The sequence below is a fragment of the Aspergillus ochraceoroseus genome (genome assembly GCF_002846915.1).
Source record: "Aspergillus ochraceoroseus IBT 24754 chromosome Unknown P175scaffold_3, whole genome shotgun sequence".
In the NCBI taxonomy this organism is placed as follows: domain Eukaryota; kingdom Fungi; phylum Ascomycota; class Eurotiomycetes; order Eurotiales; family Aspergillaceae; genus Aspergillus; species Aspergillus ochraceoroseus.
The window spans coordinates 1,910,402-1,937,033 of NW_024468478.1; the positions used below are offsets into that span (position 1 = coordinate 1,910,402).

General features: G+C 49.3%; 8 protein-coding genes across 8 annotated transcripts; 3 read left to right on the plus strand and 5 right to left on the minus strand.

The window, feature by feature from the left end:
• The first annotated feature begins 3 nt into the window (after nt 1-3).
• On the plus strand, nt 4-1,489 carry P175DRAFT_0500823 (RNA-binding protein). The gene is made up of 4 exons (XM_040897032.1): nt 4-121; nt 226-730; nt 793-1,021; nt 1,092-1,489. Exons 2-4 carry the CDS (start codon nt 238-240, stop codon nt 1,279-1,281), a joined length of 912 nt encoding a protein of 303 aa, XP_040753326.1. The 5' UTR covers nt 4-121; nt 226-237; the 3' UTR covers nt 1,282-1,489.
• Nucleotides 1,460-2,876, minus strand: racA (putative Rho GTPase Rac; the record flags this gene model as incomplete). The annotated part of the gene is made up of 6 exons (XM_040898882.1): nt 1,460-1,925; nt 2,001-2,233; nt 2,326-2,506; nt 2,566-2,624; nt 2,732-2,764; nt 2,832-2,876. The coding sequence occupies 6 exons, from the start codon at nt 2,874-2,876 to the stop codon at nt 1,865-1,867; spliced, it is 612 nt and encodes a 203-aa protein (XP_040753327.1). The 3' UTR covers nt 1,460-1,864.
• A 717-nt stretch (nt 2,877-3,593) lies between these two features.
• P175DRAFT_0515969 (transcription factor domain-containing protein) lies at nt 3,594-6,551 on the minus strand. The gene is made up of 7 exons (XM_040898883.1): nt 6,212-6,551; nt 5,966-6,072; nt 5,549-5,863; nt 5,057-5,494; nt 4,738-5,003; nt 4,151-4,660; nt 3,594-4,074 (listed from the first exon to the last, which is right to left on the minus strand). The coding sequence occupies exons 1-7, from the start codon at nt 6,434-6,436 to the stop codon at nt 3,872-3,874; spliced, it is 2,064 nt and encodes a 687-aa protein (XP_040753328.1). The 5' UTR covers nt 6,437-6,551; the 3' UTR covers nt 3,594-3,871.
• A 156-nt stretch (nt 6,552-6,707) lies between these two features.
• On the plus strand, nt 6,708-9,886 carry rgd1 (putative Rho GTPase activator (Rgd1)). The gene is made up of 9 exons (XM_040894646.1): nt 6,708-7,145; nt 7,236-7,289; nt 7,367-7,973; nt 8,027-8,235; nt 8,288-8,837; nt 8,893-9,036; nt 9,088-9,182; nt 9,256-9,326; nt 9,383-9,886. The coding sequence occupies exons 1-9, from the start codon at nt 6,963-6,965 to the stop codon at nt 9,492-9,494; spliced, it is 2,025 nt and encodes a 674-aa protein (XP_040753329.1). The 5' UTR covers nt 6,708-6,962; the 3' UTR covers nt 9,495-9,886.
• On the minus strand, nt 9,807-11,363 carry P175DRAFT_0457150 (uncharacterized protein). Its single transcript, XM_040894647.1, has 3 exons — nt 10,938-11,363; nt 10,737-10,844; nt 9,807-10,655 (listed from the first exon to the last, which is right to left on the minus strand). The coding sequence occupies exons 1-3, from the start codon at nt 11,291-11,293 to the stop codon at nt 10,151-10,153; spliced, it is 969 nt and encodes a 322-aa protein (XP_040753330.1). The 5' UTR covers nt 11,294-11,363; the 3' UTR covers nt 9,807-10,150.
• Nucleotides 11,364-13,948: 2,585 nt separating this feature from the next.
• On the minus strand, nt 13,949-16,209 carry P175DRAFT_0531480 (uncharacterized protein; the record flags this gene model as incomplete). Its single annotated transcript, XM_040899877.1, has 12 exons — nt 13,949-14,097; nt 14,152-14,244; nt 14,369-14,443; nt 14,689-14,757; nt 15,461-15,503; nt 15,560-15,576; nt 15,642-15,739; nt 15,793-15,804; nt 15,875-15,891; nt 15,948-15,979; nt 16,051-16,101; nt 16,173-16,209. 12 exons carry the CDS (start codon nt 16,207-16,209, stop codon nt 13,949-13,951), a joined length of 693 nt encoding a protein of 230 aa, XP_040753331.1.
• Nucleotides 16,210-17,458: 1,249 nt separating this feature from the next.
• Nucleotides 17,459-22,711, plus strand: P175DRAFT_0434635 (mediator of RNA polymerase II transcription subunit 12; the record flags this gene model as incomplete). Its single annotated transcript, XM_040893677.1, has 9 exons — nt 17,459-18,074; nt 18,145-18,742; nt 18,806-19,010; nt 19,076-19,711; nt 19,764-20,062; nt 20,120-20,987; nt 21,042-21,336; nt 21,390-21,616; nt 21,671-22,711. The coding sequence occupies 9 exons, from the start codon at nt 17,459-17,461 to the stop codon at nt 22,709-22,711; spliced, it is 4,785 nt and encodes a 1,594-aa protein (XP_040753332.1).
• Nucleotides 22,712-23,844: 1,133 nt separating this feature from the next.
• On the minus strand, nt 23,845-25,310 carry P175DRAFT_0523139 (uncharacterized protein; the record flags this gene model as incomplete). Its single annotated transcript, XM_040899297.1, has 3 exons — nt 23,845-23,979; nt 24,058-24,193; nt 24,265-25,310. 3 exons carry the CDS (start codon nt 25,308-25,310, stop codon nt 23,845-23,847), a joined length of 1,317 nt encoding a protein of 438 aa, XP_040753333.1.
• Between the last annotated feature and the right edge of the window lie 1,322 nt (nt 25,311-26,632).

Sequence of the window (26,632 nt, forward strand, 5' to 3'; positions counted from 1 at the left end):
TTCTTTCTTTCAGCTGGATAGGAATTTTTTTTTTTTTTTTCCCGCCTTGGATATTATATCAGTGGGATATTAAAGAAAGAACGGGAGTGGGGGAAAAAAAAAAAAAAACAGAGAAGTAATTGTATGTTTTTCTTTCTCTTTCTCTTTCTCTTTTTCCTGTGTTTTTATGGCTATGGCTGTAGCTATGGCTATGATTTTGATCAGATGAGCTAACATGTTAGAAAGGAAAAAGACGAAATGGGCGACAAGAAACGCAAGCTCGTGCAGAATCCGGTGGAGGATGGTGCTGTTGAGCTGCCGGAGGGGAAGAAGGCCAAGCGGGAGGATAAGGACAAGAAGGAGAAGAAGCGCAAGGAGAAAGTGAAGGAGGAGGTTGTTGAGGAGAAGAAGGAGAAGAAGAAGGACAAGAAGGACAAGAAAGAAAAGAAGGAAAAGAAGGAGAAAAAAGAAAAGAAGAGCAAGAGCAAAGAAACCGAGGAAACGAACGGCGCTGAACCCGAACCTGAATCAGTGACAGAGACAGCCGAAGCCATGGATATCGACGTTGAACCCGAGACCAAAGACGAGAAGCCCAAGAAGGAAAAGAAGGAGAAAAAAGAAAAGAAGGACAAGAAAGAAAAGAAAGAAAAGAAAGCAAAAAAAGCAAAAAAGGAGGAAAAGGACTCAGAGACACAAGAAACCGAGGAGCCTGCACAAAAGCAAAAGGCCAACAGATTCATCGTTTTTGTCGGTATGTTTTAAACCCCCCCCCCCCCCGGCTTACCTGCTTGCGTGCCTTCTAATATATACTAGGAAACCTACCATACTCTGCCAACGCCGAATCGCTCAAACAGCACTTCGAGAAGATCGAACCGATATCCGTGCGAGTGGCGACGGAACAAGACAAGCCTACCAAATGTCGCGGGTTCGGGTTTGTCGAGTTCGACAACTACGACCGGATGAAGACTTGTCTGAAGCTCTATCATCACTCGTCGTTCGATGATGGGAAGTACCCGCCGCGACGGATCAACGTCGAATTGACGTGAGTGCTACCTATCGCCTCCCCCCCTACAAGACAAAGGACAACGAGACTAACTCATAACAACCCCCAGTGCTGGCGGCGGCGGCAAATCCGAACATCGAAAGGCCAAGATCGAGGCCAAGAACAAGAAACTCACCGAGGAGAGACAGCAATACGCGCAGAATGTCCACAAGGATAAAACTCACAAAGGTCAGGCCGAGGAGACCGGAGTGGATGACTATGCTGGGGTGCATCCTAGCCGAAGGAACCGCATGGCGTAGTGTCGCCGGGAGATCGACGTGAATGATGATTTTGTTTTGTTTTGTTTTGTTTTGTATCATTGGTTGCTGCTTTGCTTCTGCTTGTAAACGGGATATTACCGCGTATATATATCTTCATTAATTCATAGAAATCATGAGTTATAGCATGCTCAGGATTTTGTGACAGGTTACACGGCAAGGCAAATGAAAAGGTTCAATTGACGGAGAACATTCTTTGCAGACATATATATATCTATGGCCGGGATACCCGTGTAGCAACAAACATCAAGCAGCACGCACTTCTCATGGTGCGAATGAATGCATGGTATCGTATGGCTGTTACATACATCTTTATACTGCATGGGGACTCTGAAGTCCTACTAAGTCGGGAAAGAAATGCAAAATACCAGGCCCTCTGGAACTCGGATTAGGAAACGCAAAACATCAGAATCATGACACCAATTCAGGTGAACAACGAGTAGTCAAAAAAATCATCAAAAATCGAGGGGGTTCGAAAGGCCCCAACAACCGAGACGCCGGATTAGTTATTTATATTATAAGTCGGGAAGGAGAATGAAATATAAATTAACGGAGCGATCAAGCTCTACAGAATCGTACACTTCTTGCTCCTTGGTTTCGTAGCAGGTCGGGGGTTCAGAACGGCGCTAAAAAAAATTAAAAAAAAAAAAAAAAATAAAGGTCAGGTTAAGGGTGTTATCCTAGAAAATGGGTGCGCCTACCGAATTGCTTCGTCGAACACGCTCTTGAGATTGCGCTGTGTCAGCGCGGAACACTCGAGGTACTTGTGCGCTCGGATTTCTTTGGCAACCGCCAAGGCTTCCTCGTAGGTGACAGCGGCCATCTTCCTCATCCGCAGGGCATCCGCGGTGGCAGGGTCGTCTCTCAAATCCAACTTGGTTCCGACGAGAATGATGGGGACGTTGGGAGCATGGTGCTCAATCTCCGGGTACCACTGTGCGCGGGTTAGTCCATAGTTGCTCGATTTGGAGACAGATTGCAGCCTGCGCAGGAGTAGCCGCCGGGGGGTGGGGATGGAATAAGCACCTTGGCCTTGACGTTGTCGAAGGACGGGGGGCTGACGATGGAGAAACAGATGAGAAATACGTCGGTTTGGGGGTAGGACAATGGGCGAAGTCGATCATAATCTTCCTGTCCAGCAGTATCCCAGAGTCCTAAGCTGATCGGTCTGCCATCAACCATAACACTAGCGGTATAATTATCGAATCTGGGTCATTCCTGTCAACGCCGCCATTACTTGAAGAGAAAGGGAGTAGGGTCACGGACACGGTAGGGATATATTCCCCGGGAAAGGCGTTGGTCGTGTAGGAGATAAGGAGACATGTCTGTGGGTTGCAAGTTAGCCCCAGGGTTTCCTTTTTGCGGCTGGTCGAGCTGGCCCCGGTTGGGGAAGAAGCTCCAGGTGGAATAGAAAAGGAGGAGAGCGACTAACCTTGCCTACCGCACCATCACCAGTTACCACACACTGTTGGCGATTGGAGTATTAGCTGCCTGTTGCTAGAACCCGGGTGAAAGGACGGTTTGGCGAAAACAACGGAGCTGACCTTGAGAGATTGAGTAGCTGGACCTGTCGCCATTTCTCACTCCAGAAAGCAATGATATATACAGGATTGCGGCGATAACCAAACAAGACGAGGCGATCAATCGATCCAGCGATGCAGGAGGTATAAATACGGGATCAGATGTAGCGACAAGTGACACGGGAGGATCTGCACGGAAGAAGGACGACAGAGCTGATTGATCGGTCAGGAAACGTCGACAACGCAGCCACGGAAGGGGGAGGAGGGAGGCGGGCAAGAGGAGGAATACAAGGAAAGAAATGAAAAGAAAGGAAGGGAAACAAAGGATGTCGGAGGAAATGGAGGTGGATGGTGGACAGAGGAAGAAGAAGAAGAAGAAGAAGAAGAAGAAGAAGAAGAAGAGGAGGGGAGTTGAGTTTTGGTGGTTGGGAGAGAGGGGGAGAAAGCAAAGGGGAAGCTCGGGCAATAGTTGGATACCTTAGCTTAGGTCGTTGACCTCGTCGTCGTCGTCTTTTTCAGGTTCTTTGGCTTTTGGTTCTCCTGAAGGCAGGGAAAGGAAAATTTGATGAGGTGGAAAAGCCACAGAGCCAACCAGCGCCGGGAAACTGGGAGGAATTCCACCAGTCTTGAATTCTGAGGTTGTTCACGATCTTCTCGTCCTCACTGGACGAACAGCAAGATAACTAACTTGGGTAGTTCGAAGCCCTTTTTTTTAAATAATCCACACACAGAGAGAGCAAAAAAAGGAAGATCAAAAATAAGATATAAATAAATAAATAAATAATACGGAACAAGTAACCGTATTAATCCCTGATCCAAGGAACCGCGGTTATTTAACATTCAGGGGTCTCTCTCTTTCTAATCAACCTTCTCCAATTTCTTATATTCAGCTCAACTTTCCCCCAACGAATCATACGAGTGTTGTCTAGTCTCGTAATATATCTCTCTTGTCCGTCCGCCTTTCTATGTATGGTATCTCCAAGAATATGTACAGAACAGCCTAGCAATTCAAGAACCAGCACACTTTTCTTCTTCTTCTTCTTCTCGCCTAATCACATAACTCGGGGCGCCACAAAAGTATCGGGTATCCCATCAAAGACCCAATTGAGGGAATCAAAGACTTCGGAAAATCCCGCTTCATTGAAGAACGCTCCTCCGTCAAAATTGGCTGCATACATCAGCCCAGTGTCATCAAGGGACTCGTCCGGCTGGCGGGGCACGGCGGTTGATATATTGGGATTGGCTATAGCTGCGACTTTGGAAATTAGCTACGGTCAGCAGACGAAGAAGGAAAGAAAAAAAAAAAAGGGAGAAGGCTAGGATATATATACCTTGAGTGTCATCGGTACTCTTCATCGGACGGAACCGATGTCGCCAGCGCCAAACAGTATCATAAACGTGGCTCATGCTCATGCGGCATCGCACCTTAAGTTGCAGGCTATCCTCTCCAGCAGATTCTTCGGGAGCTCCCGCATTCCACATCTGCGCCAAAATATCTGCAAGTCGAACGGGTCGATCGTGGTCCATCACGCTGATCCGCCGCAGGGCGGAGATCGCGCCGTTGAACAGCAGCTTCCCGTGTTCAAAGTCGATGTGCCGTCTGAAATTGCTCTTGAGGAGCTTCATGAGAGCAAACGCGGCCGACACTATCATTTGAAGAATATAGTTCGTAGCATGCCCGATCAGCTCCCCAGGTGACGTTTCCAGATCTAGAACCCGGCCGAGGAATGACGTCGTGGCAATGAAAAGCTTTGTCAAGTCGTCGCTACGTGCGTTGGAGCCTAAGAATACAAAGTAACGCAAGTGGAGTTCTGCGGCTCGCAAGTGGATCATGTTGATGTCTATGGTTAAATCAAGTCAGTCACAGCGGGGATTTATTTTTTTTTTTAGGATCGAACGAAGAGTAGAGAGCCCGTACGAGAAATATTTCGACCAAAGTCCACCTCCATCTCTCTGAGTTCATTCTCCAAAAGCTGCACGATTAAAAGCTTTTCAGAGCTAATGAACTCTGCAGGGTCCGGCCTGCTGCTATAGAGAGCTTTGGTGACTCGATCACAGAATTTTTCGATCCGTAGGCGAATCCGGAGGTCTTCTGAGGGATGGTAATCGGCGTCTCGAAGGGACGCAGGCTCGAGTGCCCAATCATAGATTGTTCCTGGGGGTTGTCCGTATCCGGTGGCAACGCTGTGACGATGTTAACCTTGTATATCCCCGCATACGAGGACCGGAATACTCACTCTTGTGCTACTATGTTACATATCACCCATGTTTGTAGCCGGTCTTTCACAGCCTCACCTTGCCCTTCCATTTGGAAGGTTGTAAACTCCTCCGCTTGAACCGGGCGGTGTAGTCCCAGCTGCATAGAAATCTGCATCATCAAACCACAGAGCATAAAAGTAGCGTCTGTCCTTTGGCTGGTGGTCGGGAGCGGCCACGTGCAGAGAAGGCATAGAGCCTTGACAACCCGGTAATCCTGCGGCACACCGGTGATGGTGGACCATAGCAACCGGTTGAACGGCCCCGACAGTGCGCTCAGGAGGCCTGGCTCTGACGGTGCTCGTCGGCTAGCAACGCAGATGATAGTCCATGCCTGTAAGGGACACCGACGAAGATACTCCTCAGGCGGCTTCTGAGGGTTTAAGAGGGGAAGAAAAGGATGATAGAATTTGAAAAACCTGGAGCATTGTTAGAATTGATTAGCTTTGGTCCGTGCAGGGAGGTTGACATACTGGTCAAATAGCCGCGCGACCCGGGGTTTGGAGAGTGAGACATCTTCCAGTCTCCAGGTGCTGTCCTCCTGAGACAGGATAGACCCGTCTCTGTGCGTAGTCAAAGGAGTCGCTAACGCGTGAGGCTCTAGAGGAGCAGACAAGGGTCTTCCTCGAGTGGACGCGGCAGAATCAGGGCCACAAAATACATCCTCAGAGCACTGCGACATCTCATCGCTTGCATTAGCTTCGACTACGTGGGCATGATGACGGTTTCCATCAGTAGCCAGCCGTCGACGTAGTTCTGCTATCTCCCTTTCCATCTCAGCATTTCGCCTAATAGCATCGCTTATTAGCAGCGAACCAAGGCATTACTCTAAAGGGGAGGGAGGGAGGGAGGGAGGGAGGGAGGGAGGGGTTAGCGGGCTACTGGTGTACCTTCGCTTGGAGATGCGTTTGAACGAAGGTTCAACCTTGCATTCGATTTGGAGCCGTCGACACCGCGAACAGGCGTCCGCGGGGGTTTGTACAATATCACATCGAAGCTACCGCAGTTTGAAGTTCGTCATAATTCAGCCAATGGTCGAGAAAGGTGGGTAAGAGGAAGAGAGAGAGCAGTAGAGTTCCTTGTTGGGCCATTGGATACAGGACTGCAGCCGGTACTTGCGGTTAGTTTTAGCTCACCTTTTGCTGTTTACACTCATTACAGGCCTTCCTACAGCCCCCCCGCCGCTTCCCCGTAACAGGCGGGGTCTTTTCCATCTCTCCGGAGGGAAAATCGAAGCCAGCGAGTGGGCGTGGAATCCTAGGGTTGTCCCGAAGGTCGCTGGAACTGCTGGGGGGCGTTATCAGATTCGCATGTGTAGGCAAGCCATTTGGAGCCAAACCACCCCGAAACCCCAGATCCATCAGTATAAATCAGAACACTCCCGCCGGTATGGAACCGCGGGGCCTGTGAACACATGCAATTTTGGGAGAGGAACAACCAAGGAGCTGGTACAAGGTGCCGGAAATCGGAAGAAAGTTGTAGTGTTTCTGATCGCGAATCTCGGCGGTATTGGAGGGTTTTTTGGGGGGGAGTGGAAGGGATGACTAATTCATGCCTGAGGCAGCCCCGATGATGGTGATAATTAATCCACACCAGGACGGAGTAGATGATTTCTATTTGAATTTATTCTCTGCACTGTCTACAGACTTGAGGAGGTATTAATTCAAGGCGACTGACTTACTTTAGACTGCTTCTCTTGGTCGTGTCTATATATATCGTCCCCAAACGTAAGCCTCACGCTAAACCTCGAACAGTAACTTGGTTACAACATACAACCCCCCATGCTGGCCGCTGTGCTACTTAGGCTTCCGTCATTCTTTCCCTACTACGCTTTTTCTTCTTCTTCTTCTTAACTATAGTTATACCCCTCCGGTTATCTTTACTCATATGGCAGACGACGCTCTCCATGATGGCCTTGCGCCCACCACACCTTCGCCTAGGGACCCCGATGCGCCACCTCTAAGCGCTACGTCTCCCGACCATCCCGCTGCAGCTTTGGAGGTCCGTCAGGGACCACCAGTGATCTCGGAGGAGTTGAAGGCTCGGTTAGACAAAGTCATTTATTCAGATGTGAGAACATCGCCCGATCGCATATCCTTGAGATATTCCTAAGGAATTGCAACGCCCCTTCCCTCTTTGGGCTAACGTCAAGCCACATAGATTGGCGTCACCACTCTCCTGAATCGATTGAAGCAGAGCGTTGCATCTGCCAAGGTAAGTCCATGTCCCTTTTACGGCCCAATAGACTAGTAATTCACATGATATGCTAACGGATTGTCCTCTTACTCAAGGATTTTGCTACGTTCCTTAAGAAACGGTCGATTTTAGAAGACGAGCATGCTCAGGGCTTAAGAAAGCTCTCTCGTTCTCTCTATGATGCCGCCCACCGCTCCGATAACCGCCAAGGCACCTACAGCTATGGATGTGTTGAACTCAACCGGTTCCATGAGCGCATGGCAGACCATGGGCTCCAGTTTGCAGTCTCCCTACAACAGATGGCCGACAATCTCAATGAGCTCACAACCAACATTGAACGGGGTCGCAAGCAATGGAAGCAGACGGGATTGAGTGCGGAGAAGAGGGTTCTGGAGGCTGAAGCCTTGGCAGAGAAGGCAAAGGCGAAATACGAGTCTCTTGCGGAACAGTATGATCGTGTAAAAACGGGAGAGAAGCACGGAGGAAAGTTTGGCTTCAAGGGAACCAAATCTTCGGCTCAACACGAGGAGGAGTTGTTGCGCAAGGTGCAACATGCGGACTCGGACTACTCTTCCAAGGTCCAGGCCGCCCAGTCTGCCCGACAGGAGTTGATTTCCACCCACCGACCACAGGCTGTGCGCAACATCCAGCAGTTGATCTCAGAATGCGATTCAGGCCTAACACTGCAGATGCAGAAGTTCGGTGCGCGTCCTCCCTCGATGTCGTATAATGATTATTGCTGATTTTTCTCAAAGGAACATTCAATGAAAAGCTCCTGCTTGGGCAAGGATTATCTATCAGCCCCTTGAAAGAAGCCGCTGAAAACCCCGCCACCGCACCTAAAAGTCTTTACGAAGTTATCCAGCAGATTGATAACCAGAAGGATTACCATGATTATATTCTGAGTCACGAGAAAGATCCCGGCGCTGTAAGTTCGGAGCAAATCAGGTACCAGCGTCATGCAGTAGGTATTCCCTATAACAGCATTGTTTCGCTTTTTTTCTGACGGCATTTAGACCTTTGCAGGCTCGACTGTACCTGTAACTCCTAGCTCCCAAGCTAGCACCCAAAGCAACCGACAGTCCGTTGTGATGCCCCAGTCATTCTCTCAGCAGGCTCCTCTTTCGATGCAGCCTCCATCCCAAACACCCGCTCACGCGCCCGTCCAACCGCCTGCCCTGGCCCAGAATATTCAACCTCTGCCCTACCCTCAAACCTCCGACTCCTATGCCTCGGACTCCTATGCCTCGGCTACCTTCCAACCTCCTTATCCACTTTCGTCAACACCTTCACATGAGCCATCATACATGGGCCAAGCACCACCATCACTATCCAAAGGACCTCCACCATCATCTGGTAACGGCCATTCTCAGCACCTTCCACCTCTCAAGCCAGTCTTTGGTGTTTCCTTGGATGAGTTGTATTCCCGTGATGGAACTGCTGTTCCTATGATTGTTTACCAGTGCTTCCAAGGGATTGAGCTGTTCGGCCTAGATATGGAGGGTATTTACCGACTCTCAGGCAGTGCGAACCACATCAGCCAGATGAAAGCGTTGTTTGACAACGGTATGTACATGTCTCTTCAAATGACCGTAGGCTATTTCTAACCTTCACATGGCAGATTCATCTCAAGTTGATTTCACCAACCCAGAGACCTTCCACCACGATGTCAACAGCGTTGCCGGTCTTCTCAAGCAGTTCTTTAGGGATCTCCCTGATCCATTATTCACATCTCAGGCTTATGCAGGCCTTATTGATGCAGCACGTAAGCAGCCCTGGCTCTGAACTGTTTGACGATGCTAACCAGCTTCATCAGGCATTGACGATGACATCCAAAGAAGAGATTCTCTTCATGCAATTGTGAACGGTCTTCCAGACGCACATTACGCTACTCTGAGGGCTCTAATTCTGGTATGCTCCCGTCCCTTCTGTATTTTTTTTTTTTTTTTTTTCTTTCTTCTGCTTCTTTCCTAACTTGTTTTAGCACCTCAACAAAGTTCAAGAACACTACACTCAGAATCGCATGAATGCAGGAAATATCGCAATTTGCTTTGGGTAAATCTTCTATGTGTCTTGACTATCTTACAGGTTACTAATGTATTATCCTACAGGCCTACTCTAATGGGCTCTAGCGCGGGAGGCAATATTGCAGATGCTGGCTGGCAGGTTCGCGTTATCGAGACGATCCTAAACAGCGTCTTCCAGATCTTTGACGATGACTGAGTTGTTCGCGGTAAGCTTTATGGGAGCTTGGAAAAAAAAAACATGACTGTATTTTTTTCTTTTTCTTTTTTTTTTTGGATTTGCGAGGTTAAATGTTTTATGATTTCCCTTTTTGTTAACCTGCGTTCTTTTTTTTTTTTTTTGTTCAACTAATCATCTACCCCCTTCGTATCACACAACACATTGTGTCTCTTATTCTAGTTTGTTGTATCCTAGCTACTGGTACTGCTGCTCTTCTGTAAATAATACTGTTTTGTGATGGGAGAAGCTTCCACGATTATATAGGTTTACTGCTTACTGTTGATATGGAACATGATATGATCAGTTTGAACTTGATTGATGCTTTTCATGATGGTACACCCTCCAGTTCTATGGGCTAAACTTGACAAACGTGATAAGTAATTACAGATTCAAAAGAGAAAGGAGGAGGAACGAGGAAGATGGTCGGATAAATATAGTACATGTGACGAGAGAGAGAGATTTGGCGCTTCAAGTTTTGGGGTTTTGCCTTAGTACCGGTTGAGAGTCGAGGTTGCCGTTATAAGGCGGCAGAGAGAGACATCCGAATAATATAGGCATTTATGTAGCATATATGGCCTGGACATATCATATCTCTCTCTTGGAGCGAGTTGATTGGCGTGTTTTCTTTCCAAGCCTTATTTCTTTCCCTCCATCATCTCCTTCATGGCCTCCATGCGCTCACCAAGAGTGAGTCCCGAGGCAAAGAAAGGGCTGTCGAGATCATCCACGGTAGTGGGCTTGGTGTGGCCCCAGATGCGCCATGGGTCCTCTTGGCCAGTCCATCGAAGTTTCTGGAGAACAATGTACTCGGTGCAATCTTGGTGCTTTAGAGTAGGAGGCTTGGCACCTTCCAGGTCTACCCATTGGCCGGGTTTTCCGGCGGGGAGTTGCACTTTTCCCGTTGACTGGCGGCTGGTGATGCGCAGCACGACCTGTCGGACGCCGGAGTCGGGGAGTTCGGGAATTTGAGTGGCGCGGTCGGAGACGACCCGGATTCCTGTGCAGAAGGTCGAAGGGGAGCGGATGTATTTATCCAAGGACCAAATGACTTGCTCGCCTCGGGGACGACTGGCGATGCGGGAGCCGAGGTCGTTTGCGAGACCGGTGCAGCAGATCTTGCGAAGAGTCGCGGTATCTCCACTGTATGTCATCACGGAAAATTTGCGGTTAGTGATAGGGATTGTGGTAGATGATAGTATGAACGAATGCGGAGTTTCTTACGCTGCGAAAGCGGAATACATCATCTGATGGAAGTCGCGCGCTACTTGTCGGCGTTCTTTCAATCGAAGTGGCAGTCCCTTATTGAGCCATTTGCTATAGGCAAGAAGACTGTTCGGAGTTAGTTTCGAGGAGCATTGTCTGGACCCAGTCTTGTCGACCTGGAGAAGTTATAGGTAATCAATAGGAAGATATAGGACATACCCAAGGAAATTCTGAAATCCTGTCTTCACCCAAAGCCATTCCAACTTTAGTCGTTCCGCAGGCTGCTGAAAGATCGAGGGCATGTCTCTCCATAATGGTCGAATAAACGTCCCGGGTAGTAGTCCAATATCCTGTGGCAACTCCGCGCGCGATAGCTCTCGACCCCTAGTCCTCATACTCGGCTGCGCAGGCTGTTTGACTGAAATGTTCTCCGGCATGCCCCGCAGCACACTGCGCTGGAGTGATACAGAAAATTGTCGACATTGGGATGAACCGATTGTAGCGTACCAAGGAAGAACGGTGGTGTGGGATCGAACCGCTGAGAAAATCGGCCCCTTGGATATCGAGGAAGCCATTGTGCAAAAGGGACTCGATGGATCTCCAGGCGGTTGGAGTGCGAGAATAGTAAATCCCCTCGTGGAGAGACCAATCCTTGAATTGAATCTACAATTTGAAGACGGCGAGAGAAATCCCGACGCGGTGTCACGTGCACGCTCCTCCGCCGGAGCCGTTTATCGAGGGATTTGGATGCCGGGCAGACACCACCTCACACGCTTCTTCCCAAGCGTTGTCGATATCCGTCGGCACTCTAGTGGTCTGTCTAGATTGAGATAGCTCTGAATCGGGCGTCCTACTCCTCGATCGCCGCCTAGCAGCCACTATTCCTCCCGTCCGATCTTACAGACAGCCAATATTTAGGGGGCTTCTCCAGGACTGACTGGTGTCCTCATACGCACACCGACACACACATACACACACTCTCAATATCACTCTCTTTCCCTTTATTCGCCTCTTTTCAGATTATTTTGTACAACGGCTGTATCTGCCGTATAATAAGGCTGGCTCCTCACCGTGATGCTGCTCCTCCACCCTTTTCTTCTCGCACCCGATCACCTCCTGAGCCTGACCTGATACGTTCCTATACGGGCTCTACCCATATCTCGCCTTCGTCTTTCTTTCCTTCCACTCCTATTTCACCGGCGGATCTCCGCGACAAAGAGCTGGCTTCCTCATCTCCTACATCGACCACCGTGCCGCCCTCCCCGGCTTCGACATCTCATACGTCCACCAGCAATGAGGTTGGCCATATAACCCCCTCTGCTCTGCACCCACGGGTTGCCGTGATCCTTGGAGTAGATCGGAAGTGGTATGTCCCTCTTCTCGTGTGTCGCGCGCTGAGCACTGCGCCTGCAGCGTGGTGGGGGCTTCGATGCGCCTTTACCTTCTTGGCTGAGCTCCTCCATATCCGGCCGGGGATGGGACGTGAGGGCTGGGCGGCCGCAATTGTTGGGAGTGTCGGACAAGATTGGGATGTCGAGAGAAGATTTCGGGTAACAGAGGTAGCATTGGCTATTGTGTGGGTATGTAGCACCCATTGAAAAAAGAAAAGAAAAAGCAAAAAAAAAAGCAAAGAAGCATCCAATGTGGGCTTTGGCTGACATGACTTTCCTCATCCAGTGCTGTGCATCCGCATATCTTTCTTACTTTTTTGCTGATTGTATGATGTCGCGTTGGTACGTATGCCTTCGATTGAGCCTTGCACTTCCTTTCCTCCCTTGTCCGTTGTGCCATTCTTATCTTACTTACATACGACTACCCCCAGGCTTTTAAACTATACCCCGCCTGCTGTTGTAATCCGTCTTCTCACAACCAACGGATTAATTGCTTATATCACTTCTTGGGTTCTTTATCTTTCCGGTGCCTCTTCCGACCCTCGTCTTCTCCTACCAGCATGGATCTCAATTACAACAGTCAGTTCTTCCTCCCGCCATCAATCCTCAAGACCACCCACCTAACCCGTATACTAATTACCTAAAACAAAAAGACCTTAACATTTCTCTACCACGCAACCCAAAACCACGCCACAATCAAACGCGAAACCGCCGCGTCGCTACTAGTCGTCTCCGTAGCCAGCTTCGTCAGCATGTCCCTAATTCTCTTCCAGTTACATCTCACGCGGGAAAACGAGCCCGAGGTGCCCGTGTTCGTCATCACCAGGAAACTATGGGACTGTGCTGTGGCGATTGTGCAGCGGATGCGAGTTGCGAATGACCGGGCCGGGGAGCTGTAATTTCTACCTAGTAGCTAACCTAAAGTAGAATCTGATCTATCTATGACTTAGGTACTTGACTTTAGTTCTTGATTCTACTCAGGTAGCGATTGTCCTAGGCAGTAATCGTTGGAGGATAGGGATGCGGATGCGGGATTGGTAACTTCCCGTCCCTATCTAGATATGAAAATATATACCCCTGGCTGTACGGAGTAGTGGTTGGTTAGTATCATAAATTGTAGGGACTCTCTTAGAGCTGATGCGTTCTCGGAGTCGTGGTCCGGGGGATTTCTTTTCCAGATCCCAACGTTTCAGAGAGGCTTCTCCCCAACATAGTGGACCCTTGGAACCCTGGACTGGCAATAATGCATTCATGTAAGTACGTACCTCGTAGGCAGAAAGGCCGGGACGATTCAATATTTAAACAGTCTACGATGTGATTACAATACGGTGAAGCAAGCAATGCGGAAAAGTAATTCCTGTTATTCTGAGACAATAATAATATAACCCCAGCAAACAACGCGCAAGAGCGAACAGCGAGGACATCTGATAACAGATCCCCTCGCAGTGCAAACGCCTTTGACACGCATATCACCGAAGCACAAACATGACGACAGAGGAAGAAGAAGAAGCAGAACAGATATGGGTATCTACCAACGCCTCGTTCCTTCATAATCCCATCCGAGATAGCAGTCGAGTCAAGTAAAGGAGTCCACCCTCCCCAATGATCGCCCGTTCACGATCATCAGAAATCAAGTTGGACAGTGCATCGGTTCGACAGAGGCCCAAGTCCAGCACGTCAGGTACGGCACAAGTTTAACCAACCAGTGTGATTGCCGTTGGAAGGCAACGCAATAAACCGATGGGCAAAGGATAGGAGACGTATCGTGCTACTATCCAGCAACTTTTGAGGACAACGTGAACTGGGAAGAAGGGATGGGAACGGGGCGTGGCGTCTAGCTTAGAAACCGTGGACCTTAATGGTCTTGGCGTCCAGCTCGAGACCCTCCTTCTTGTCGGTCAGGAACTCCTGAACATCTTTACGCTGGTCACCCTGGAGCTGAATCACTTCGCCCATCTCAGTATCGTTGACGATGGTGCCATTGCAAGCTGGAAGCTGTTAGTGAGGAGCGCACATCGAGAAAAAAAAAAAGAAAGACATACCGAACTTCTTCTTGATCACCTTCAGAATCTTCTTCTGATCGAACTTTTTAGGGAGACCCTGGACCGTAGTCAAGGTCTTTCGACCATTGCGCTCTGTTGTGGTAAGTTAGCTATCAGGGGTCCGGTTTTACGCAGAGTACCGCTCAGACCACAGGTCCCCGGGTGCACAGAAGAAAAAAAAAGCCAACAGGAAAAACCGAGGAACAGCAACACATACGTTGAATCCGTATATGGATGTAATTTTGAGACTGCTTAGTCTCGCCGGTGTCTTCGTCAGCTTCGGCGAAGGGGTCTGGTGAAAGCACGTGTCAGCGTGAGGCTCATGACCAAAATCCTACCCCGCCATGGGGGGGGGAAGCCCACGCAGGATGGAGGGAAAAAGGAAGTAAGCCAGCAGCAAAGCGCATCCAAGATATTGGTAATGTATTTTCGCAGAAAGGAGCGATTGATTATATCCCCAAGTAACGGGTCTGGGTGGTAGATGTCGCCGGGTGGAGGGACAGGAGTTCGACGAAGGGATGTGGCAAAAGGACTTACCGAAGGTCTTGAGGTTTTCGATGGACATAAACTCGGCCTTTTGTCGTAAACGGCCCTTAAAAGCGGTTTCTGGTAGATGAGCTGGGAGGGAGAATTAAATCTCTTAAGATAGCGATCGCAAGCGTGTGAGCTGGGGGGGTTATGAAGTGTGAAGTTGGGTACAGAGGGTGATGAAGTCAAAAAGAAAGAAAGAGAAACGGAAGAGCCTTTTGAGGGGCGCGGCTTCGGGTTAGTGGCCCTGTGGGGGAAGGCGGTCTGCGGATGACTAAGTCTTTCTAGCAGTGGCGAGGACCTACCTAGTACCGAGTAAGTATCGCAGAGAGCGGCATTTCTTGCATTACATGCATATATGTATGTGCATATGGGCGATAAAGAAACCTCCTGATTTAATACTTCATGCGTGTGTTGTGTTGATTTCAGCTAGGGGGGTAAATTCGCAACTGCATAGCGTCGTTGCCACCACAAGAACTTCCCCCTAGTCTACCTACGACAACGCATCGACTTGGAAACCACAGATGTGACAGGATATCAATGTATTAGAATATTGGTACAATAGCGGCAAGTGATTAATCTGGTTACAATAAGACACCTCCCCGACCAGGCATAAACCCAGGGAGTCACAATTCCTTTTATACCACCCAACCCCGGCGTCGCCAATACCAGTGACGAAAGCCGAAATTCTAGTATTTGAAATGATATTTTGATTCAGATTGCGAAAGGCAGGATGCAGCCGATGTTCTTCATGGAGAGGGGGTCGGGGTAGCAGCAGAACCGGTTTGTACCGCGGGGGGAGGGAGGAAGATAGGGAGGTAGGTCTGTCAGGATTGATTAGCATGATTACCATCCGAAAAGAGGTTTGCTGGTGACATACAACACCCAATGCCAACACTAGTATCGAAATCACAGGTTAGTCAATGCGCGGATATTTGGGGGGGGGGGGCAGATAAACGTACAAGACATCATAACGGACATGTATGCCGGTGTAGAAGCAGTCTTCTTCTGTTCTGCGGTTTCTCCCAACCATGATTGCAGCGAAAAGACGAATGAGACCCTGGAGAGAGGTTAGAAAGCCGGGGTGGTCTTGAGGGGATAGGACGCGCATACCATCCGATCATCCTGTTGAATGATGTGCATTAGACAAACCGTGTAAATTCGATGGCGGTAATTATAACATGGTCGAACTCACCTGTTCCGGGTGAACATCTATCAATATCGTTAGTGAAGGAGAGCAGGACTGCATGGCCGAAGGGGCGACCTACCGCTGCCATGGGCATAGTGCTAGACATAGCACCTGTTCCAACCCATTAGGATCAGCATACCAGTCTCCCAATATTGTTCAGAAAGAGGTCATCGATCATTTACCGGTCATGTCGGCTTCATTCTTTTCCTTGGGAGGGTCGACGTAGGGAATGGCTGGCGTTAATTAGCACCGCGCACCGCGTTGAGACATGGCAAATGGGGAGGAGTGAGTGCGATTGTCATACCGAGGTCGAACCTCCGCATATCCTTCTTAGAAGCCATCTTCGCAGACGTAATATTCCGGGGCTATTATTATTATTATTATCGTGTAGTTCGTGGATGAGATCCCAGAAGGGAGGCGATGCTGGCGACCCAAAGCGATGTGGCCGCCAAGACTAAAGCGGCACTGGTCCGTGGAGATGGGAATAACAACTCTCTGCTGCCGATAGCGGGGGAGCACAAAATAAAGTTGAAGTTGTGATCGTCAATTAACTGGGTAGTAGTTATGTATATCATTGGCAAGGACTCAAATAATAGCGACGGGAAACTGCTTAACTATCTCCTAAATTTTGAGGACTGACTTGCCGGGTAGCACTGCATCCTGCAGCCAGGATGATACCTAGAATGGTTTTTATTCAGGATGCTGCCAGAGAATTTCCAATTATTTTGACCTGTAGTTATCATTAAGGTATAACCGATGTAAGAATCATACGTTGGTATCATGCCACTGTACAGGTTTCCACCTCCAACTACTCCGTAAGTATATATATCAGCAATAAGTGTGTGGATCGTGGCCGTCAGAGTGTTGGCCAGAGGAATACCAGTTGATCTAACTTCGATCTATCCACGTAGCTGGTTGTAACCGTATGGAACATTCTTCTTATCTTCTGATAAACTGAACTGATTCCCGTCGGAAGTACAAAGACGCCACCCAAGTTTGCCGAAGAATCCGAGGTTGTCCGGATTCCAGTAAACTTATTTATCTGATATGATTATATACAGAACAGTACAGATATATCCGGTATTAATACAGCTCTCTCGGAATATTCGCCCCCTAATTCCCGTGAATTTCCCGTCAGAATTGGTATGTAATATTGTAACTTTGTAACAATCAAGATCCTAAACAAACTCGGCCAGTTCGTCTCCTTACGTTATCTGGGGATCTTCTATCTCGGTCTCCGTATTCGACTTTTTCCCTCTCTCTCTCTCTTCTTTCATCTCTCTCTCCCCTTCTTGTGATCTTCAATCTAACATCCCTCCATCTCATGTACATACACTGTCAACGGTGGAACCCTTCGACTGCGCTCTCCCGTCTTCACCACTCGCACCCCTCCCCCTTCCGTCTCCGCGGCTATCGTATCACAGCTTGGCCTCGATTCTCGAAACCCATCATTTTCGACCACCTGCGACTCTGCCCTGGGATACAAAGTGCCATTGACTGAGATATCCTTGCTTAAATAGTTGCCCGGTTTCCTCCCTCCACCGAATCACCTTGCTGAACAACCCCACTAGAGTACACTATGAAGTTGACATGATACCTCACTCTTCTGCCGGCGTCCAACCGTGGGGTCATCCCCTGCGCGCCGTCGAAAACGTCTCAGGACGTATAGATGCTTCTCAGACCCTAGGGTTAGCGGATCTTGCGTCTGATAAGCAATCAATGCCTGTCCTGCCGCCGCAGCCTAGACACCCTGCGGTTATCAACCTTACGGCTAGTGCTGGTGATGCGCAGGAAAGGGAGCCGCCCGCAAAGAGACTCAGGTTGGACGCGTCTGCTGGATCGGATGCGAAGGAGGCGAGTCCGGCGTCCGGAAGTGGTGGGGAAGCAAGAAACAACCCAGGTAGTATCGCGAACCCGAAACCAGCTTCGCTTTCCTGGCGTGGTCGTCCGGTATGGTCGTTCCAGGCTTTGATATCAGAGCCCCCTAACGGTGCGGACCCCAACGAGGAAGATGCGACTCTCACCCCGCAAGGTGTGCGGCTCGCGTCACCTCCTCCGTTTCCTCTTATGCCCTGGAGGTATACTCCACCAGAGCTATCGAGTTGTAATGCGACAACCTCACAAGACCTGGTTCAGGTCAAGCAAGTCCAGACTACTCCGTACCACATCGAAGTGCCTTCTGCTGCGCCAGTTCTCAAGGGAGACAGTAAGTGCCCCCCCCACGACCTATTTAATTCCGCGCAATGCGTCTCTAATCAGTCTAACCCTCCTTCTAGAAGTCGCAGATTTTTCACCGTGGACCGGAAATCATCCGGAGGATGTCTTGAACGAGCAAACGGCGAAGCAAGGGCATTACGACCGCACGCAGGTATCCCAAAATGAATCTAATACGGCGCGTCCCTCGCTGTATGCGCAATTGAAACACCGCTCCGGACTACATATGCTTTCCTCTGTCTTCATGGCTGCCCTCGAGAAACGACAAACTCACAACATGGTCACTGCGCCTTCCAGTTTCAAACCACCGCCTCGGGTAACCTTGACGGATAATAAACGTGAACTCTGGCTTCGTGACCTTGCCAATCCTTCCGTCCCGCTGCGGAGACTGAGCCGGACTATTCCCCATGGGATTCGAGGCAAGGCACTTCTAGACCAATGCTTGAGCAAATGGATCCCAATCAGCAGGGCCGTTTGGCTTGCAAAGTGTGTTGGTGCCAACGAGATTCGTGCCTTCAAAAGGAAGGGTACCAGTGGCGCATTGGCTATGGGCTTGGAAGCTAAGTGGGTTCGCGACTGGACGACTGGTGTGCAGCAGTTTCTCGAAGCGGTGGTTGGAACCTGCGGATCTGGGGATTGGAAATCAAAGATGACCTATGCGTAACGCTCACCTAACCCCCCTCAATATTGATGCCCTCCGAGCGCATTTCTAACCTTCCGTAGGGCCACGTTGACCGCTCGTTTATTTTTCGAGCGTTTGCTTGACCATGATCAGTATATTACCTGGTTCTTAGCTTCGCTGGAGAGTGCCTCGCTGAACGTGCTTCCAGTTTGGCTTCTGATGTTGGGTATCTATTGGGGATGTGTTTTACGGTATAGAAAGCGCGGGCGACGGTTGGCTGAGATTCTTCTTGAGAAGCTGCGACAGGTGGGGTCCCTTTTGCGTACAAAGCAAATCTTTCTCCCTTGAATCTATGGCTAACGAGCTGGCAGATCACGCAGCCAAGAAAGCCTACGTCCCTCCAGCCCTTAGCGGATCGATTATCATCCTATATAAAAAGACTTGTTCTAGAGCATACGTCATCCGTCATCCTCCCAACTTCTTGGGAAAGATATAAAGACCTCATTTATTCGTGCTTGAATATGAAAGAACAGACGGATAGAGCGGTTTTTGCAACCCTTGCGGAACGCAATTCGCGAGTTCAAGTGCCCAAGGACCGGCCAGAAACAACACAATCAGCGCAGCACCGCGTTATTAACTTGTTCGATTCCATCCGTTCTTCACACGACATTTCCTCTACGGCTACGGCATGTTTGACCGCGCTCGAAGATAAAGCAGCTCTTGTTTTTAAGCTTCTGGAGTGGTCAGCCAGTCCGTTCCGCTTCGGGCTTTGTCGCGTCTATACAGCAGCCCGCCTTCTACGAAAATGGAAAACCTTTGGGGTGGACATTGATTCACATATAATTTCATTCCTTGGCACTTTCCAGGATGCCAATCAGTTAAGTATGGAGAATGTCTATCACGTTATATCCGAACTCGTTAGGTCTCAAAACTTCTCTATCAGCCGATATCTGCAATGGTTGATGGCCAAGGGAGTCGCTAATACCTCTGGCTCCAACAACGCCCATGTAATCCTTCCCGAACTCTTTTCTTACACATGATAACTCACAATTATAACAGATCCTATCCGGTGACGCTTGTCTCCTATCACACCTGCCCATGAGTCGACTCCCAGAGCACGTTCGCAGTCTTCGGCATACCCTTCTTTTCCGAGCCGGGATATCGGGGTCAGATGAGGAGATTACCATCGAGGCACTGAAGAATTCGATTAGCCGGCGCCTTCCAAAGATCTTTGGCGCCGAAATGAGCAATGGAGGGCTCATCGACGCTTCTCGGCCTAACTTAAGTTGGGCTGTCAAGTCTGAAGTCGGTATTTGGATTCGGAGCGGGGTTGCTAAGCACTACAGGGATTCGAGCAGGTAAAGCTTGCCCCATTCCTTGATTCAACGTGGGCAGTCTATATCTAACAGTTGCAGGAAACTGCTCGGCGATCCCTTGCCGATCAGGGTCTCGGCCCTAACTCCTGAAGAGTTTTACAACATCCGAGACATTCTAGAGAGCTTCGGAGATCTTTCGATTCTTGCAGATGTCATCAAGCAAGCCACCCGGTGTGACGATAATGTGGTGCTTGCATCGGCCGCCGATACGATCAATTACCATTTTGATGCCTTCGGTGTCATTGGTGCCACGGGGGATTTATTCAGGGGGCTCTTAGAATCGTACGCACGCCTCAAGCGAATGGGCACCCTGCACCTGGACTTCGTTTTCTCGCTTATTGAGCTTGGACTTCGGATTCCTCAGGAGATGAATATGGTTACCCTTCTGCGACAAGATCTTGCTCGGATGGAAAGCAAATCGGCTCTAGCAGCACCCTCGCCCCTCTCAGACCATATTCCGATGACGTTGGATGAAGTTGATTCTTCATTTCAAGACAAGCTTGACCAGCTTCTGTCATCCGGGAACGGCATGGACGAATCGACAATGAGCACGGTGTTCGGTTCGCTTACTCGGCTATTGGATCATGGCAGTGACGCATCAAAGCTATCAGCCAATGACATTTGCAGGTACCTAGCCTACGTTCGGCCGTTTAATCCCAAATACTTTGATGCTCTGCTTCTGCGATGGGTGTGTGGGCTTTTGAAGTCTCCTTCGTCGCAATCAATGATGGCCAGGATCCTCCCTCCTCTCATTGGAGTTGGCTGTGTTACGATTCCTGGTTTTGTCAATTTGGTTAATAAGCTCCTCGACCCTGAGAAAGCGACTCCAGCCGTCTTTAACCCGACTAGTTTGCGACTGGATCTGCTTGAGCTTCTTATTCCACGAGAGAGCAAGTACGCCGACATGGTATGTTTATTCACATTACTCGTGATATATCGTATGGCTAACGCCTTCATGTAGGTGACATATCGCTTTTGTCTAGCACAGCAAGAGTTCCTTGCCAAACATCCCAAGACAACTTTGGATATCATCCGTGACGCGATTCCGTTAATCGACTCTCAATATCTCGAGACAGAACCAGTAACGAGCCGCCCGGATCTTGCAGGATGCACTACGGCATTGCTGCATACATTACTCAGTCAAGCTTCGGATGTCGTCGCGCAATACTGCATGCAGAAATTCACTATCCATCCGGCCTTCACTCGTGTTCTGGAGAAGGCAGTTGATGTTCTCCTAGGGTTTGATTCTAGTAGTGGTTTGTTTGCCTGTTGAGTCGTCAGTATCCATTTTGGCTAACTCTTACTCTAGCATCCCACCCTGTCTCCGAAGCCGAAAAAGTCATTCTCATGAACAATGACTTTTCACTCCCATTCTGCCAGCTGAAACTCCAGCTTTTGTTCAATGCTGGCGCTGGCGATGATGTCAAGAACAGCATAGTGGACGTGATGTTCAAAGCGGCGGTGGCAGACTCTCGCTCTAAAAACTCGCACTGGATTGGTCTAGTTAATCTAATGAACCAAGATGCCGCCCGACAGGTATGCCCGTGCGACCCGAGCCGGTATTTATATGATCGTCTCTAACTGCCCTAGATCCGAGAACGCGCGGAAAGCAGTTTCTTCGCTATTCCTCTCTTCGACGAGCGTGCTGATGATGCGTCCATTTCCACTGTAGCGGATTATTCGAACTCCATTGAGAATGCAAAGCTATACCTTGGGATCATCGAGAAACTGGCCTACAGCGTTCCTGAAAGTGGCGTGCAGTCCGTGGTGCCTATCCTTGTGGAGAAGATGGACCATCTGCTCCAAAGACTCATTATCATGCAGACAAACTTCAACAGCTTTGCGGAGAATAGACATGGGATTAGTCCTGACCAAATCGCCCAGTACCGGTTGAACTTCGAACGGGGCCTGGCCTTTTGGTTCTCCGCTTTGTTGAGGGTGACTGTTCTTCACCGCACGGCTTTCACAGCACCAGCATCCCTCGCCGCCAAAACCAACAATCTTCATGAACAGACACGTTTGCTGGTGTCCATGTTCTGCATCTCATTGGCTCGTTTGCCTGACAATATCCTTCGTTTCTTTCCGACCGCCAACTACTTTCCCCACCCCGTACCGCCCGAAAAACTCCGGCCCTGCCCTGGAATATTACTGCAAACCCACGCACTGGATGTCGCAGCATCACTGATCGATTCATTCCCGGATGAAACAAGGCAGCAATGCGCGCGCTTCCTCAGGGAGAAATGCCCACCATTCCTCCAGTTCCAGAACGACCCGCGATTCCTCTACCTCCTTGGGCCCATGCCGGATGCTACAGCTCCTAACCTCCCTATTCCCGCCTCTCTTCCGTCCCCAGCTGCAGGTGGCTCTACTCCGACTCCGTCGGGATCTCTTCCAAGTGGAGCGTCAAACAACCAAGCTCCACCTATGGCTGCCTGCTCGGGAATCCCGTACGGAACATCGGACGGCGTCAACTGCGCTTCCGACCGCCTTCGCCTCCAGCATCGCGGCCGTATCATCGGTCCTTACCCCGTACGTCCCTGGGAGCTTTTAGAAGACGCGGCTCCGATCCTCGGTGAAAATGACACCGCCGTGAGCCTGAAACTTTTCGACACCCGAAGTGTGCGAGCCTAGATTAGACCCCGGCCTTGACGGAGCTAATATCCATATCCCTCCTCGACTCACCGACGCCTCATACACCATTCTTATACCCTGCTACCGTACATAATATAATATATCAGCGGACATCACAAATTGATTGATTATCCCTAGTTGGTTATCTATCTACCCTCCCTCTTTTCTCGACTCCGTGATACCATTCAAACTTGCATATATGTTTCTCTCGTTGATCATTTCCACTCAGACTGTCCTCTTGCGAACATGACTTATCCATGACTGCACTTGATTTCCGTTTCAGCCATGTTCTTAATTTTCCTGCTTTGATTTTGGTCCTATACATCGGGTGGATCTGGGTTGCATTTGGGGAGGGAAGAGCATTTATTTTACTTGTTTTGGATCTATTTTGAATCTTACTACCCGCGCGCAATATTTTGGATCATTCGACAGCGACTCGGGATGGATGGATTTTTTTGTACATATAGATAGATCTGACGTGGCGTTTACACTTGGGGAGGGATTCACAAACATTTGATGACTAGCATCCTTGATCATGACCTGGGCATATTGAATGCCTTTTCTACATTTGAGCAAGAAAAGAATCAAAGTAAACTTGAGATTAAGAGGATCTACGAGCACAAGGTATATGTGGCGAGAAAAGATGTCTTGATTGACATGTTGGTATAGAATAGTAACATAGAAAAGAAAGATATCAACCGACAAGAGAGAGAGAGAGAGAGACAGAGAGAGAGAGAGGTTGATATCCCAGGCCCGTCCCAGCCACCCAACCAAGGCCTGTAAAAGAAATAAAAGAGAGACAAGACCAGACCTGAAGTCATGAGCATATCCCGAGATAGCTGGACATGCAGATACATCTAACTAACGCCCTATCCTAAGCAGGTAACCTAAAGAGAAGAACAGAACCGAACAGAAAACAAAACAAAAAAGCTTGAGACAAGAAGACCTTGGAACTCTCAAGCACAAATATTCAGAAATGGCTGATATCGGGTTGATACACTACAAGCCTGTAGTGACACTTTATCTTGATGCGGATGCTGGTGCTGGTGCAGGTGCTGGTGCAGATGCTGGCTGTTGTTGTGGCTGTGGCGGGGATGTCGGAGGAGACCCTAGACTCATTCAACACAGTGAGATCAGAGCAGAGCACAGAGCACAAGGATCAGAGATTGGAATAACTTGCCTTCCTTGGCCATTTCGACTCTCAAACCAAGGCCATCTAACCGGAGGGGTTTGGGATGCTTGCATGCGTTGAGTGCTGCCTGGCGTTCCTGTACACACAGACACAGATATATCTGTATCAGTTGCATTTCTTTGAAAGGATCTCTTGACAAGGCCGGAGAACTCACGTAGAATTGCACAAAAGCAGCCGTGAGGCCGTTGTCCTTGCGAGAATGCTTGATGTTCACGAAGCACGGCCCGAACTGCGCGAAGAGGGTGCGGAGGTTCTGTGCGAGGCGTGCTTCCTCCATGTTGGTTCGGAGACTGGTGCACCGGTGGTTGAGCATTGGTTGCCAACTATATCTAGGGTTTGTGGAAGGAGGTGAGGGACTTACTTTCCGACGAAAATGCGGCAGTCCGCTCTGAGTATCTGCTGGGCGTTGTGGTCTGTGATGGGGAATGGTCTCTTGGGGGACCGGTTGTTGTTGTTGTTGTTGTTGTTGTTGGGTTGACCCACGCGAGGCGGGGAAGACGACGAAGAAGGAGGAGAATCAGGGGGGGAATCAGGAGGAGACGAGGAATCAGGAGGGGAAGACGAAGGTGGAGAGGAGGAAGCGGTTGCGTTGGGCTGCCTTGCCTGGGGGGGATGTTGAGCTTGTACGTTCGGCTGTGGGATCGGGGGACCCTGGGGAGCGTATACGCCCGGGTGTTGGACCATGGGTGTCTGGGGATAGTATGGCGAATATCCGTTGCCTTGCTGCATAGGTGGTGGGTGTGGAGAGTAGCTAGGGTAAAATCCATAGGGAGGATAGGGGCCTGGGTATGCGTTGATGGGTGGATAAGCGGGATATGGAGCATATGCGCCATGCTCCATGATAGGAGGAGAAGGATAAGGAGCATAGAAACTTGGTTGCCCCATGAGAGGAGGAGGAGCAGGATACTGCGTATATGCGTTATGTTGCCCCATGATAGGAGGAGCAGGATACAGAGCATATGCGCTCTGTTGCCCCATGAAAGGAGGAGCAGGATACGGAGCATACGCATTCGGTTGCCCCATGATAGGAGCATCAGGAACCGGCACAGTTGGTTGTTGTATTGCAGGTGGTTGCTGGGCACGGGCATTTGCCTGATTCTGGATAGTTTGCTGGTCGTTCTGAGCCCCCCGAGGGGCATTTGTCTGACAGAACTTCGGATACGGAGCATAATAATGACAGCCATTATGCTCGCGGTGGACGTTGTCGTATCCAGCATAGTTATTCTCCCACGTTGGGACGGAACTGTTGTCACGGGCTGGTGCTGGGCTTGATGTAGCCAAAGCCTGATTAGAGCCGGAAGACTCAGAGGATTGCCGCGCCTGTCTAGACTCAGAGCTTGATGATGGAGTCTGATGGGGCATGGAGGAGTTGTTAGGGCTGGCGGACGTCGCTTGCTGGTCGGCCATGGTGAAAGCCGGGGGTGAAATCCACGTTGAGTAAGTGTTCTTGGGTTTGTAAAGAGCTATTCAGTAGTAGATGTTGTTGATATCGATAGAATGCGAACAATGTGAATAGTCAGACGATGAAGGAGGAGATAGAGGCATAGGAGTAGGGAAGATGGCTAAATGGAGTATCCAGAGATCTATATCATTATGATGACTTCATCTTTCGGCAGCATAAATACTCGGTAAGCAGCGGTTTTTTTTTTTTTTGAGAGAGAAACCGTAAAGAACCATGGTATCCCGCCAGGAGGGCTACTAGATCAAGAACAATGTCATATATACGCAGTGGATTTCATTAGAAAACATGCTATAATACATGGTGGAAAACGTTCCCCAGTGGAACATCATCATTACCCATCTGTAACTTTTCATCTAAGCGAGCTTCATTCTAGGACGGACGTAACGAAACGGCTATACCTGGCAAGCCGCACCGATAACGCATCAGGATGACAAGAGTTCGATGTCTTGGACGGCATAGGGGGATGAAAGGAAGTGGGAGAATGAATCCCGAATCCTGGCGTAGAGCAAGACTCGAAGAAGAGTGTCATACGTCCTGTTGACGGATGGATTTGTTCATGCCTATAGTCATCAAATACGTTAATTCCCCCCCGAATTCAGATACAGAACGAAACCAAACTCGGCTGTGTGAAGGAAAGCATGAGCTGCACCCTAGATTCTTTCCCTTATGCCTCTGCTCATGGAGTGTCCTGGGGGTATAAAATATTGCCATCGCATTTCTGGCCATGATATTCGGAATTTGTAAAATGCCTCCTCATTGCTCTTGAATCGCGCTTGGAGGTCGTCCTTAAAATCACAGCTGGTTTCCCAGCACAATACACCCAAATCCGCGCTCGAGGTATCGAACCGGAAATGAGCCCCTTTTGAAGATATCGTCCCAGAGTCATCTCCAGGTGACGAAAGGTGATCGGCCGAGTGGCATCGTTGCGATTTCATACATCCCGCGGAAGCTTGTCTTGGAATTAATCTGGTACGTCCTATCAGGGCATCTCCAAGATCGAGATCCATGGACATAGACTCGGATGTTGCCAGTAAGATACGGTTCCTCAGTAGCGCATGGTGAACCGTAATTGGTTACTAGGAAATCTTAAGATGAGCTTGAAGTCCAGAGCCTTACAATACCTCCGAGGCTCATAAATCTGGGGGTATTTTTTGATATTACCTACTTTTTGTTTCGGTGGTATAGCACAGAATACCAGCACTAATGATAAAGGGCAGAGCCCTATTTTTTCGTAATGATTACTGCTCGGACGGCTTACTGGACTCGA